General features: G+C 38.2%; 1 protein-coding gene across 4 annotated transcripts in view; it reads left to right on the plus strand.

Moving 5' to 3' along the window:
- Positions 1 to 15,376, plus strand: part of BTBD9 (BTB domain containing 9) — a 401,355-nt gene that overhangs the window by 281,536 nt on the left and 104,443 nt on the right. For all 4 annotated transcript variants that reach the window (XR_014250710.1, XM_082412539.1, XM_082412537.1 and 1 more), the window contains one exon: positions 11,676 to 11,865. Coding sequence is in view for 3 of the 4 variants with exons in the window: in XM_082412539.1 (XP_082268665.1) it covers positions 11,676 to 11,865 (190 nt within the window). In the remaining variant the exon portion in view is untranslated. The remainder of the gene's footprint in view (positions 1 to 11,675; positions 11,866 to 15,376) is intronic.

The following is a 15,376-nucleotide window of genomic DNA, read 5'->3' on the forward strand; positions in this document are numbered from 1 at the left end:
GTGGCCCTCAGGTCATGTCCTAGTGAAGTAATACTGCCTTTTAAAAAATTTATTCCTCCTGAATTAAATTTACAGGCAGGCTGTTGGCCACCCCTGGTGCTGTGTAAGAACAGAGGACAGTACAATTGTTTTCAGAGCACTTTTTCTGCAGTTCCTCACAGTGTGAGTCATCCCAATATTCATACACTTGCAGAATGTATACACTTTGTTAACATGCAATTTTTGCATTCAGAAGCAGCAAATTAAATTTGAGCAGAATTGCTATGTGCACAGAGGGGGAAAGTAATTTCTGCCCAGGCACTTCCCCTTTGCTCCTAGCATAGGCTATTGTAATAGGTGTGTAGCTGAAGGATGGCAAAGGAAAACCAGAAAGAGACAGATGCGAGATGCTGGGCTTTGGCAATATGGTTTTGTAAACAAAGTGACACAAATTGGGGCAGAAATTCCAGTGGGACAAGGGAGGAAACTGGAAGACTGGAAATTCAGCACAAAGCTGAGTTCCATCCAGATGGTGTTTTTAATAAATTTATCAGACACATATGAAAGACGGTAATGAACATTCAAATGGGGAGTGGCCCGGCCCTTAAGGGAAGAAAAACAGTATGGCACCTTCTGTGCGTTGCAGTCAGTTAGAATCACTCTCTAATTTTTCCCAGGAAAAAAGACCACAGAATTTATTCAAACCATTGAGTAATTATTAGGCAGTCCAACTAGGCAGGCTGAGGTTTGTGTTTCTAGGAAGAAGAATTAATAACAGAATTTTTTCCTGCTGAAATGAAGGAAGTGGCCTATATTAGTAAACCCAGTGGTGACATTTAGGACAGACCTCTTCTCTGAGAACTCTTATAGTATGACTATAACCAGATAGCAATACTGTCAGGCATAAAAAAGCTTCTATAGTCTTTAAAAGTCATGTTATTATATACATTCCTCCTCTTCCTCCTGTTCTCCCCCAAATGGTTTCTCTATCAGAAAATATTTTAGTCTACCATGAGTGACCAATCTTTCTGTATGTGGGACAAACTTTTAGGGGAAGAGAAGTTGAGAGAGCTAAGGGTATATATGTAGTGCTTATAAAGCAGCTCTTCTGCAGTGGGCATATTTGTTTTCTTTTTAATGTTTAGGTCAAGACCCAGAGCTTGATCATACTTCACTTTTCTAAGAAAACTTTCCCTTAGAAAGCAGTTTTTTCTGCTTTATTCAGTAACTTTTATTAGATTTTCTAGCTTTTGGTAAGGAGCTATGTTAAGTGCCCCACCTATATACGCATGCTTTTCCAGCTCTGATTCATTCTTTCAGCAAATATTTATTTAATAACTACTATATGCTAGGCACTCTTTCTTATCAGTTGGGAATACAGCAGTGAAAAAAAAGAAACAAAAGTTCCTGCCCTTATGAAACTCACATGCTAAATCTCCAATTGTCAAGTTAGATCAGATTGAAATACTGATTTGGCTATTAAGAATTGGCCCAGCGCTGGAATTATGTTCTCACCTTGGTTATTTACAGAAAGTCTCTATCCACAGGGTTTGTGCCCAGGTCCCTATCCTTCTCTTCTTTCCACCCGTTGGCATCATTGGGTCGTTATATTGTTAATTTGACTCATTGTTTAAAACATAGGAATGAGAATTAAGAGAAGTGCTGATCTGATTTGCTACCTTATGGAATAAGTACAGTTGCTTATCAAGTTGCTAGTAGAGTTCTAGCAAAAGCAATTTCTTGAAAGGAAATTTGGGAGTTGGGGTAGATTTCACTAATACAGTCTATCTCTGTGTATTATATGTGTCTGTGTTTATCTGTGTTGGGCACCCTTTGTAGATCCAGACTTTGACTGAGAAACATTAATGAACGATGATGTCAAGATCAAAGTGGAAACCATGGAATACTATTCTCCAGCACATAGATATAGGATTTTTTGTTAAGAAGGCACTGTTTTTGTTTTTGAAATGTTCTTTTTTAAAAAATCCCAACCAGGGATTGAACCCAGACCCACAGTAGTGAAAGTGTGGAGTCCTAACCACTGGACCGCCAGGGAAGTCCCAAGAAGGCAAAGTTCTTTAAAGTAGCATATGTTAGACTACCTTAAGATTCCAGAGGGTCAGAGGGTGATATTACTAGGGCAGTTTTGCTTAGAGAAAATGTTGGAGACTGAAAGAATCTTCTTTAATAAATATTTCTAACTATGTCTTTAGAAAAGGAATTCTGAGTGCTTATCCCAGCCTTTTTTCCCAAAGAGCTTTAAACCATATCACTAATGATTTTATGATCGTCTCTGATGCTGTTGCACTAATTGACTAGTTAAAAGCAGATCATCTAGGGATAAAATTGTGAAGCAGTAAGATAGCTTAGGAGGAAATTGATAAACTCAGGGAGAGTCAGCAAGGACAACCATCAAGACCAAGTGGATACTACAGAGCACATCAGCATTGTAAAGAATCCTAAAAGGTTTATCCTTTCAAACCCTCTGAAATTACTTGCCATATTTCTGGTTTTCATAAAAACAGTGTTAAAATTTGTGGAATTTTAAAAATAACCAATATTCCATTTGTGGAAAGGAACATAAAGAACATATATGTAAAGTCTGGAGAGCAGGAACACTCATATGCCCACCACCCATCTTGAGAAATAGAACACTACCAAATCTTTAAAGCCCTTTGTGTGTTCCCCCCACAGCACATCCCTGCTGTCTTCCTGTCCGAGGTCACCATTCATCTGAATTTGCGTTTACTACTCCCTAGCTCTCCTTTCTAATCTCACCACATAGGTGAGATTCACTAGGTGTCTATCACTGAACAATAGAAGTGGAATTGTACCCTTTGTATTTTTGACTTGTTCTTCTTAACCAACTTTCTTTGTAAGATTGACCCTTGCTAATACACGTAGCTTCAGTTCATTTATTTTCAATACTGGGTAGTTTTTGTTTGACAGTGAAATTTTAAAACTCAGTGGACAGGTTAAACAGTAGATGAGACACACCTGGAGAGAAGCAGTGAACACAAACAGTAATTTTAAGAAATTACCCAGAATGCTTCAAAAAGAGGTAAAGAGGAAAAAAATGAAAGGAAGGTTAAGAAATAGAGAGGATAGAATGAGAAGTTCCAACAGAGGTCTAATGGGAATTCTAGAAGAAGAAAAAACAGAAAATGAGGGAGAATCAATACTCACAGAAATAATGGTTAAAATGTTCCAGACTTGATAAAAGCCATAAATGCTTATATTCAGTCCTGAGCAGGATAAATTTAGTCTGCATCTAAGTACAACATAGTAAAATTGCAAAACACTAAAACCAAAAAGAAATCCTTAAAATTAACTGTGGAGAAAAAAACAAATTACAGCAGTTAGAGGGATAGCAGACATAACAGTAGAAGCTAGAAGACTATGGAATAATATCTTAAAAGTGCTGAGGAAAAACAGCTTTTCACTTAGAGTTCTATACCCAATTAAACTATTATTCAAGAGTGGTCCAAAATATACTTTCAAGTAAAGACTTTGCTGAATGGATGTGTCTTAGAAAGAAGTTGAACCAAGAAGAAAGGAGGATATAAAAAAAGTAAAGGTGAATAAATTGGTGAATGTGAATAAATAAGTTTTGGCTGTATAAGATAATAATAATGGTGACTGATTTTGAGAGTCTAAAACAAGGTAGAAGTAAAATGTTAGGTAAGAATAACAAGCCAAGAGGCAGACGATTTGTATGAAAAAGTGTTAAGATCTTTTATATTGTTCAGGAGAAGGGAATATGTGATTTTTAATTTTAGGCATTGTTAAGTCTGGTATGCATATATAGAATTTAGTAAAAGAATAGAAATAGAATATATAACTTCCCAATCAAATCAATAGGGATAACTGGTGGGTAAAATAAAAGAAATTCAATCTGTTAGAAAACAGGAACAGAGTAGACAGAGAGGTGGGGGAAGCAGCAAAGAAAAAAAAAAAACTTGTAAGTAGAAATAAAAGTGATTAGTGGGACTTCCCTGGTGGGGCAGTGGTTGGGAGTCAGCCTGCCAATGCAGGGGACCCAGGTTCGAGCCCTGGTCTGGGAGGATCCCACGTGCTGCGGAGCAACTGGGCCCATGCGCCACAGCTTCCTGGCCTGCTCTCTGGGGCCCGCAAGCCACAACTACTGAGCCCGGGCACCACAACTGCTGAGGTCCACACACCTGAAGCCCACGCTCTGCAAAAGGAGAGGCCACCGCAGTGGGAGGCCCGTGCACCGCCGTGAGGAGTGGCCCCCTATCGCAGCCTCTGGAGGGGACCTGTGTGCAGCAACGAAGACTCAACACAGCCTAAAATAAATAAATTTTTTTAAAAAAAAGTGAATTAGTATACATCAGTAATAACAATTAATATGTCATGTATATCTGCCAGTTAAAAGACAAAGGACACTGAATTTTTCAAAAATCTAGTTATATGTTATCACAAGAGACCAGAAAAATAGAAGAGTGATGCTAAGGAAACAGTAGCCAAAATAAAGGCACTATATTTATTTGACATCAGAACATGTAGATTTTAGGGCAAAGGCATTATTAGAGATAAAAAATGACACTACATAATGATGAAAGGTTCAATCTACCAGTTAGATATAATTCTAAAATAATGTACACGAAATGATGTGTTCTCAAAATACATAAAGCAAAAATTGACAGAATTACAAGGAGAAATTGACAGATCTACAGTCATAGTGGGAAATTTAAACAAACCTCTCCCGTTAATTAGTAAGCATGTAAGTGATTTGAACAGCTCAGTAAGTTTGATATAGTAGGTATATATAGAACCATATATCTCCCAAAGTAGAGAATACACATTCTCTTCAGGCACATGTAAAATATTTATAAGAACCATGAACTAGACCACAGAAAAGCAAATCTCATCAAATTCTACAAAGTCAGTATCATACAGACCACACCTTTTTATCCACATTACAGTGTAATTAAAAATCAGTAACAAAAACTTGAAAAGTTAAAAAAACATTCTTATGAATAATTTATAAAGCAAAGAAAAATCTTAATGGAAATTAGAAAATACTTAGATGCAATCAACTTTTAAAACACTTTATGTCAGACAAACCCAGATGGAGGAACATTCTACACCATAGTTGACTCTAATACTCTTCAAAACACTATATATCAAAACTTAAGGGTAAAGATAAAGCAGGACTTAGAGGTAAAACGTTAGCTTTAAATGCATTTATTAGAAAAAAAAAAAGTTAATGTTTTGCTCATTATTTGCTTCAGATATTTAGAAAAAAATAGAATAAATCCAAAGGAATAGAAAGAAGAAATAATAAAAAGAGCAGATTTAGTGAAGCAGGAAATAAAGAAAATAATCAGCAAAATTGAAAATCGTTTTTTTGAAAACACTAATGTAGTAGACAAACATGTATAGGACTGACCAAAAAAGAAAGGAAAGGTACAAATACAAATATTTGGAATGATAATGAGAACATACTGTGAAAATTTTTATGCTAGTATATTTGGGTTGTTTTTTTTTTTTCCACATCAAGGCTTACTGCTTTTTTTTAATTTTTATTTTTTAACATCTTTATTGGAGTATAATTGCTTTACAGTGGTATGTTAGTTTCTGCTTTATAACAAAGTGAATCAGCTATACATATACATATATCCCCATATCTCCTCCCACTTGAGTCTCCTGCCCACCCTCCCTATCCCACCTCTCTAGGTGGTCACAAAGCACTGAGCTGATCTCCCTGTGCTATGCGGCTGCTTCCCATTAGCTATCTATTTTACTTTTGGTAGTGTATATAAGTCCATGCCACTGTCTCACTTCATCCCAGCTTACTCTTCCCTCTCCCCGTGTCCTAAAATACATTCTCTACGTCTGTGTCTTTATTCCTGTCCTGCCCCTAGGTTCTTCAGAACCTTTTTTTTTTTTTAGAATCCATATATATGTGTTAGCATACGGTATTTGTTTTTCTCTTTCTGACTTACTTCACTCTGTATGACAGACTCTAGGTCCATCCACCTCACTACAAATAACTCAATTTTGTTTCTTTTTATGGCTGAGTAATATTCCATTGTATATATGTGCCACATCTTCTTTATCCATTCATCTGTCGATGGACACTTAGGTTGCTTCCATGCCCTGGCTATTGTAAATAGAGCTGCAATGAATATTTTGGTACATGACTCTTTTTGAATTATGGTTTTGTCAGGGTATATGCCCAGTAGTGGGATTGCTGGGTCGTATGGTAGTTCTATTTTTAGTTTTTTAAGGAACCTCCATACTATTCTCCATAGTGGCTGTATCAATTTACATTCCCACCAACAGTGCAAGAGGGTTCCCTTTTCTCCACACCCTCTCCAGCATTTATTGTTTGTAGATTTTTTGATGATGGCCATTCTGACTGGTGTGAGGTGATACCTCATTGTAGTCTTGATTTGCATCTCTCTAATGATTAGTGATGTTGAGCATCCTTTCATGTTGGCAATCTGTATATCTTCTTTGGAGAAATGTCTATTTAGGTCTTCTGCCCATTTTTGGATTGAGTTGTTTGTTTTTTTGATATTGAGCTGCATGAGCTGCTTGTAAATTTTGGAGATTAATCCTTTGTCAGTTGCTTCATTTGCAAATATTTTCTCCCATTGTGAGGGCTGTCTTTTCATCTTGTTTTTGTTTTCCTTTGCTGTGCAAAAGCTTGTAAGTTTCATTAGGTCCCATTTGTTTATTTGTGTTTTTATTTCCATTTCTCTGGGAGGTGGGTCAAAAAGGATCTTGCTGTGATTTATGTCCTAGAGTGTTCTACCTATGTTTTCCTCTAAGAGTTTGATAGTGTCTGGCCTTACATTTAGGTCTTTAATCCATTTTGAGTTTATTTTTGTGTATGGTGTTAAGGAGTATTGTAATTTCTTTCTTTTACATGTAAGTGTCCAGTTTTCCCAGTACCACTTATTGAAGAGGCTGTCTTTTCTCCATTGTATATTCTTGCCTCCTTTATCAAAAGTAAGGTGACCATATGTGTGTGGGTTTATCTCTGGACTTATCTCAGGATAGCTGTTCCATTGATCTGTATTTCTGTTTTTGTGCCAGTACCATATTGTCTTGATTACTGTAGCTTTGTAGTATAGTCTGAAGTCCAGGAGCCTGATTCCTCCAGCTCCATTTTTCTTTCTCAAGATTGCTTTGTCTATTCGGGGTCTTTTGTGTTTCCATACAAATTGTGCAATTTTTTGTTCTAGTTCTATGAAAAATACCATTGGTAGTTTGATAGGGATCGCCTTGAATCCGTAGATTGCTTTGGGTAGTATAGTCATTTTCACAATGTTGACTCTTCCAATCCAGGAACATGGCATATCTTTCCATCTGTTTGTATCATCTTTAATTTCTTTCATCAGTGTCTTATAATTTTCTGCCTACGGGTCTTTTGTCTCCTTAGGTAGGTTTATTCCTAGGTATTTTATTCTTTTTTGTTGCAATGGTAAATGGGAGTGTTTTCTTAATTTCCCTTTCAGATTTTTCATCATTAGTGTATAAGAATGCAAGAGATTTCTGTGCATTAATTTTGTATCCTGCTACTTTACCAAATTCATTGATTAGCTCTAGTAGTTTTCTGGTAGAGTCTTTAGGATTCTGTATGTATAGTATCATGTCATCTGCAAACAGTGACAGCTTTATTTCTTCTTTTCTGATTTGGATTCCTTTTATTTCTTTTTCTTCTCTGATTGCTGTGGCTAAAACTTCCAAAACTATGAATAGTAGTGGGAGAGTGGGCAGCCTTGTCTTGTTCCTGATCTTAGTGGAAATGGTTTCAGTTTTTCACCATTCAGAACAGTGTTGGCTGTGGGTTTGTCATATATGACCTTTATTATGTTGAGGTAAGTTCCCTCTATGCCTACTTTCTGGAGGGTTTTTATCATAAATGGGTGTTGAATTTTGTCAAAAGCTTTTTCTGCATCTATTGAGATGATCATATGGTTTTTCTCCTTCAATTTGTTAATATGGTGTATCACATTGATTTGCATATATTGAAGAATCCTTTATGCTAGCATATTTGAAAACTTAAACAAAACAAAAAATTCTCCTGAAAGGGCCAGGAATATCTAAGGTAATTTTGAAGAAAAACGGAGAAGAAGGGGAAGGAGAGGGAAGACAGGTGTTCAGTTTGTCAGATTTTAGTATACTGTAAAATTATAGTAATTAAAACAAGATGGTAAAGGCACAAGACTAGGCAAATTAAGGAAACAGAGTACAGATCTTAAAAAGAGATTTGGATACGTATGAAAACTTTATATGTGACTAAAGTAACATAAATTAGTGGAGGAAAGCGATGAACTGTCCATTAAATGGTGCTGGGGAAATTAGCTAACCTTATGAATAAAAGGTGAAAGTAGATCTGTATTTAATAGCATACCAAAAATAAATCCTAAATAGATTAAAGAACCAAACATGAAAAGCAAAATTTGAGAACTTATAGAAGAAAATATAGGGAGATATCTTTATAAATTTGGGGTTGGAAAGAACTTATAAACAAGAAAAGGAAAACACAAATCATATAGGAAAAGATTAAATATTTCAACTCAACATTAACCAAGAAAGGAGTGACATCCTGCCAATGAGGTAACTCATAGCCACAAGTGTAATTCCACTTCCGTATGTGTGTGTGTGTAAATATATACATATATATGTCTTACATATTCCTTGAAGAAACTCTTACCTATGTACACAAGAAGACACATTTGTAATCACAAAGAAAACAATGGTAACAATCTAAATGTCCCTTTGGTATATTTATACATTGAAATTTTTTTTTTTTTTTTAAAGATTTATTTATTTTTATTGATTGATTGATTGCTATGTTGGGTCTTCGTTTCTGTGCTAGGGCTTTCTCCAGTTGTGGCAAGCGGGGGCCACTCTTCATCGCGGTGCGCGGGCCTCTCACTATCGCGGCCTCTCTTGCTGCAGAGCACAGGCTCCAGACGCACAGGCTCAGTAGTTGTGGCTCACGGGCTTAGTTGCTCCGCGGCATGTGGGATCTTCCCAGACCAGGGCCCGAACCCGTGTCCCCTGCATTAGCAGGCAGATTCTCAACCACTGCACCACCAGGGAAGCCCTACATTGAAATATTTTATATACTTTACACAAATGAACTAGATTTATCTGGCTATTGAACGTTCCTTCATCCTGGTTTAATGTTTATAGTAGATGTTAATATTGTTGACCAAATATTCCCTTTCTTCTCCTGGGCACACAACAAGTTAGCCCTCTCCTGTCCCCTTTGAAGTTAGGTAAGGCCCTGTGACTTGCCTTAGTCAACAAAATGTGAGCAAAGTGATGTGTGTTGCTTTGGGGGAGGAGTTTTAAGAGCCAGTTCCCAGTTCACTCCCTTCTCACTGCTGCTGTGATTGAAGAAGCACATATCAATCAATACAAAGCTTCCGTCACTAGGTTCCCTGCATGATGCAATGCTCAGAGTCACCTTGCTGATCATCACTGAATGCAGCATAGTGTGGGTGAAAAATAAATGTGTGCTATTTAAGCACCTGGGAGAATGGAGGCTGTCTCTTACTGCAGCTTAAGCTACCTACAGTGTGATTTTATGTCTCAGCTCAGTTTATTGTGTATCTTGTGCCACTTCCTTTAGTTCTTTCTTCCCAATCACAGAATACTTCCCCTTTTCCATGAGATGGAGGTACCATGACTTAGCCTCTAAATATAGTCCTTTATCTCTTCTCCTTTCAAAGTCAGAGGGGAGCTTTTCTCTAAGCCCCTTCTCTGCCAGGAAACTGTCCTCACAGGTTACTTTACCAGAGATTCTGCTTATTGCTTTAGAGTTAAGCTTCATAGTCAAGGGATTCATGGCCAGAAAATCCAATCTCTCTCCCTTCCTCCTTCCCTTCCTCTCTTCTTTATCTGTGGATGGCTGTCCTTATCTACAGAGAGCAAAGCAAGCAGTGAAGGTATATGAGATGAGGGAGCAAAGCAAGTAGTGAAGGTAGATGAGGGCTCGAGTACAGGCATCCCCACCTTTGGAAAGTAAATGCATTGCTTAGAAGATACATGGAAGAGGGCTTCCCTGGTGGCGCAGTGCTTAAGAATCCACCTGCCAATGCAGGGGACACGGGTTCAAGCCCTAGTCCCGGAAGATCCCACATGCCATGGAGCAGCTGGGCACGTGAGCCACAACTACTGAGCCTGCGCGTCTGGAGCCTGTGCTCCGCAACAAGAGAGGCCGCAATAGTGAGAGGCCCGTGCACTGCAATGAAGAGTGGCCCCCACTTGCCACAACTGGAGAAAGCCCTCGCACAGAAATGAAGACCCAACACAGCCATAAATAAATAAATAAATAAATAATTTAAAAAAAAAAGAAAAAAGAAAAAAAGAAAAGAAGATACATGGAAGATTATTTACTCCTCATCATTATAAAGTTAGAAATGTTTTGGCATGATAATAGTACTGCTCACCCTCTCTCTTTACATAGAGTATAATATTATACTGAAAAGTATAGTATATATCTAATAAGAAATTGTCTTTTTTTCAATCCATTTTAAAATTATGTAAAGTAAGCTACACATCTTGAATGTAAGTAGCTAAGGTTAATTGTAGATTTAGGTTAAATAACTTAAATTTCCGAAGAAAATCGCAGCGCTAGTAAATGCACAAAAAAGGTCCCAGTGGACTTAAAAGGCTCTCACCTTTTATCATTCTCTTCTCAGTGTTTAGAGAATCTACATCATTTTTGGACAGCTATATCATTTTGTGGATACCCTAGACTTTTGTAAATGAACAGGTGGATGTGGACTTGAAGTACATAGAGAGACACAGAATCAAAACAGAGCTGGTGTTTCAGAATGCAGCAGTTCATGAACAAAGAGATGAGCATATGTGTTGAATTGCTCAGAATAGTAAACAAACAAAAAAGGGAAATGAATCATGGCCGAGGGCAACTGTATATTCTGCAAAGGGATTGGTGCCATGTCCTGGATTGTTTTCCTGCTTTATGAATTCTAAAATACTGAATCTATATATGTCATGCTTCTTTAAACAAACTTACTACATTTATTAAGTGTAATAAATATGTACAGTTTAGAGAATACTAATAAAACAAGTGCCTATGTACCTATCGCTTCACGAGAATAGAAGAAAACCAGTAGTTTTGAAGCCCCTCCAGGATTTCATCTCCCTCTTTCTCATACAAATGATCATGAATTTTGTGTAATAATTCCCTGGATTTCCTTTTTAGTTTTACGTTTATATATGTATCCCTAAACAAATTATATTTTTAGTTTTACCTTTTTAAAAAGCTTTGTATGAATGAACTCATACACTGTGTTTTTCTGTGCCTTGCTTTTCTCACTCAACATTGTTTTTTGATTAATCAATTTGGATATAGCTGTAGTTAATCTCAACTACTGTGTGGTGTCCCACTGTAGTAATATTTCACAATGTATTTATCCGTTCTATATCTTATGGGGTATCATGTTTCTTTGTAATAAAATTCTTTAGGGTTAATTGCTACATGTGGTTTGGTTTGTTCCAGCCTCAGGTTCAACTTTTTTAAAAGCTATTTGGCATGGAAATGTGTTCATATCTTGAGATAATCAAGATGCTCTAATTTCTGTTTTATTGTTGATAGTAATTAATTAATTTTGTTCATAGCACACTGTTGGGATATATTTGGCTTCTTTATCTTGATGCTGAATCTCGTGTTGGATTCACAGTTCCCATGGAGAACGTTGCAACAATTGCTGATTGTGCCAGTGTGATTGAAGGAGTCAGTCGGAGCCGAAATGCCTTGCTGAATGGGGACACTAAGAACTATGATTGGGATTCTGGCTATACATGTCATCAGCTAGGAAGTGGTGCGATTGTGGTTCAGCTGGCACAGCCATACATGATTGGGTCAATACGGTAAGAAGATTCCCTTTCATTTATTACTTTTAAAATGGAAGACACATGTGCAAATTGTGTTTTGGTACATTGATGATCCCAGTAACTTCAGTCAAGATACTCTTCTGTTCTTTGCTCTAAATATTGAGAGGAGGGGATGGAAAATGAGGGACAAAGATATACAAGGGGCTTGTTTGGATTTTCTGGTGGGGAAATGCACCAAAGTTAGACTTGTGGAGGGACTAGTTTAGATTTGTGGAGGGAGAGGACTAGGGCCTCTCCCTGGATACGGCACAAGTCTCAGTGTGTATTGGTTAGGAACTTACAGGATGTCAAAATCATTTTCAACTCGAATAAATGGCTTTATATATGAACCAAACAGATCTGAATATGAAACCTCGTTCTAAAAGATCTTTTTACTAATCTTCATGTCTGGGTTTTTGGTTGTTTTCATTTTGTTTTGTTTTGTTTCGCTTTGCTTTAAGAAGGGAACTTTAACCCACTATTGCTTGATTTGTAGGATCATATAATTTTAAAATGTGACACTGGTGACATCTCCCAGAGGATATACTTTAGTTCAAGAGAGTCATCTGGGTCTCAAATAGGCTGCCCTTTTTTTTTTAAGGTTCTAAGAAGGTCTCTGAAAGACTAATGTTGTGTGTGTGTATGTATATATATATATTTTTTAACACAAGATATTTTACATTATATCTTAGCCTGTCAGAGGTAGAGATGTTGGTGAGACATGACTGCCTTCCTGCCATCATGCTGTACCACATTTGCCTTACTGTTTCCTGTTCTCATTTTACAGTTAGTATGTGTAAAGAAAGAAATAGCACAAAAAATAAGGTAGTGGGATTCTAATAGACAAAGGTTTATTGATGTTTAAGCTAATAACTGCAGAGGTTAATGCTGCTTGTCAGTTCCCTGGGGTACCCTGACAAGTGATGCTGGATTTCTTGGAGAATTCAGACTGTTGGTTTCTTCATTTAAATTGTCAGCCTCTTTTCATAAAGGGCCACATACAGGCTGAGTACCACAGGCAACAAATCACAGAGAGAGAAGGCTTGAATTCATACTGCAGGCCAGACAACTCACTTTGTGCTTAGGAAGGCGGAGGACACAAGCCACAGTCAGTCTGGACAAGCTAGCAGTATAAATAAACTTCCGTCAGAGAGCCATCAATGTGCCCTCCTTCCTTCTTCTCAGCTGCATGCATTAACTAAAGTAATCATAAGCCATCTATTTAATAAGTCATTCTAGAATCTTTGTCATAAATGGTGTGAAACTTATCTGAATATTTCCCATTACAATCTTTTCCTCTTTACTTTAAAAATCTGGAAAACAGTTGTCCTTCTCTTGTCTTATAGTCTGCACAATTTCTTGACGATTACCAATCGTGTCTCTGAGATTACATCTGCAATTTCTTTCAGAAGGCTTGGTGTGTAACTCCTCTGACCAGGAGACTTGAAATCATTTAAAATGACTAGATACTTTCTTTCACTTCACCTATTTGGGGCTTCAGTTTTCTTTTTATTATGTTTGTTCTGCCATTTCTAATTTGAAAACCAGTCTTCTTGCCAGTGAAGATAGAAGCAAACTGGCAGCTTAGCAGGTCTGCCCACTGTCTTTTAATGTTCCCTGTATTCTGTCTGCTTACCTGGCACCCCACATTCTCCACCCGCCATCCAACAACGGTCCCTGTGCATCTCAAAGCAATATGTCAGAAATGGAATTCCACCATTCTCCCCTTTCCCTGCTCAAGTTGCCTCACACTGCGATTTCCTCATCTAATTTAATGGTACTGCTCATCCACCCATCCACTGAGCCAAAAACATGGATAAATTCCTTCCTTTCCCTCACCTCCCCCACTGAACCAGTCAGCTGTCAATACCAGCTCCTACATATCTCACAAATCCTTCCTCTCTTCCCCATCCCCACTGCCATCACCATAGTTGTACCTTTGTAGTTTCTCTTCTCTACCTAGCTCTTCTTTCCCCACCGGCAACCATCTCCCACACTGTTACCACAAATCTGATGTGGTCATGCCCCTTCTTAAGAGGATTCACGGCTACTATTTGCCTTAAGGAGAAAGTTCAGACAACGGCATTAAGAACATGTGACTTTTGGTAGTGTATATATGTCCATGACACTCTCTTACCCTGTCACATCTCACCCCACCCCCTCCCCATATCCTCAAGTCCATTCTCTAGTATATACACTACCAAATGTAAAATAGATAACTAGTGGGAAGCACCCGCATAGCACAGGGAGATCAGCTCGGTGCTTTGTGACCACCTAGAGGGGTGGGATGGGGAGGGTGGGAGGGAGGGAGATGCAAGAGGGAAGAGAAATGGGAACATATTGTATATGTATAACTGATTCACTTTGTTATAAAGCAGAAGCTAACACACCATTGTAAGGCAATTATACTTCAATAAAGATGTTAAAAAAAAAAAAAAGAACATGTGACTTGCTTCTGTCTGTACAGCCTTGTCTCCTGCCTCTCCACCCACCCCTACACGTACTGTCTCAGCCTATCCAGCTACTTGCAGTTTTGCACATGTCACCCCTCTCTTACCCCATGCCTTCAACTCTTAGAACATGCTGTTCTCATTACATGTGTGTCTCACTACCTTCTCATCACCCCTTTTTACCTGGCTCCTATAACCCCTTCAAGACTTCACTCCTTTGGGAATGCTTCCCTAACCTTCTATCATCTCTTGGGCTGATTTAGACATCCCTATTCAATGATTCCATACATTCTGTATGTAATTCCTCCCAGAGCATTTGTCATGTTTGTATTATAATTGTTTACTTGCTGCCTCCTCCCAGCCTCACCCGATATATGAAGCCTGTGGCAACTCGGAATAAGTGTTCCTTGACAGATTGAATGTGCAGATGAGGTAGTCTATCAAGATAGAAGGGGAAATTATAGCGGGTATAGTGGGAGATCTAGAATTTTAGATCCAGCAGAGACCTCATGAGGTCATTGCCAAGGTGACAACTTAGAAAGAGACAAACAAGCTTTTCATGTGGCAAGGCTACCTTGGCCTCTAGCTCTACTCAAACAATCAGAGATGTTGACTCTGACTCCAGATAAAAGGTGTTACTGGAGCTTAAGAGAGACAAGAGAGAACAATCCCGTTTGATTTTCTTTAAATGTGGGAAAAGAATGGTGCTCCCAAACAATTTTTTTTTCCTGACTCAGAGGGGGATGATGAGCACGAGCACAACCAAAGGCAGAACTGTGGGTCTCAGCACCGTGTGAAGCCTCCACCTTCCTTAAGCCCAGCTATTGCTTTTGCAGTGAGAAAATCCATGCAATTGAAGCCCCATGTAACTGGCTGAACGCTCAGAGAGACACGTCTCTATGAAACTAACATTACGTTGTCAGGAACTGCATTTGCCTCTTCTGTGACATTATCAAGAAGAAAGGGAGAGGGATTTCTTAACCACCAGTGCCTCTGGGTGATGCTGGATATCTCGGCAGGCCATGGTTAGCAGCAGCTGATGTGCCCAGATAGATGTT

The sequence above is a fragment of the Balaenoptera physalus genome (genome assembly GCF_965194825.1).
Source record: "Balaenoptera physalus genome assembly, chromosome: 11".
In the NCBI taxonomy this organism is placed as follows: domain Eukaryota; kingdom Metazoa; phylum Chordata; class Mammalia; order Artiodactyla; family Balaenopteridae; genus Balaenoptera; species Balaenoptera physalus.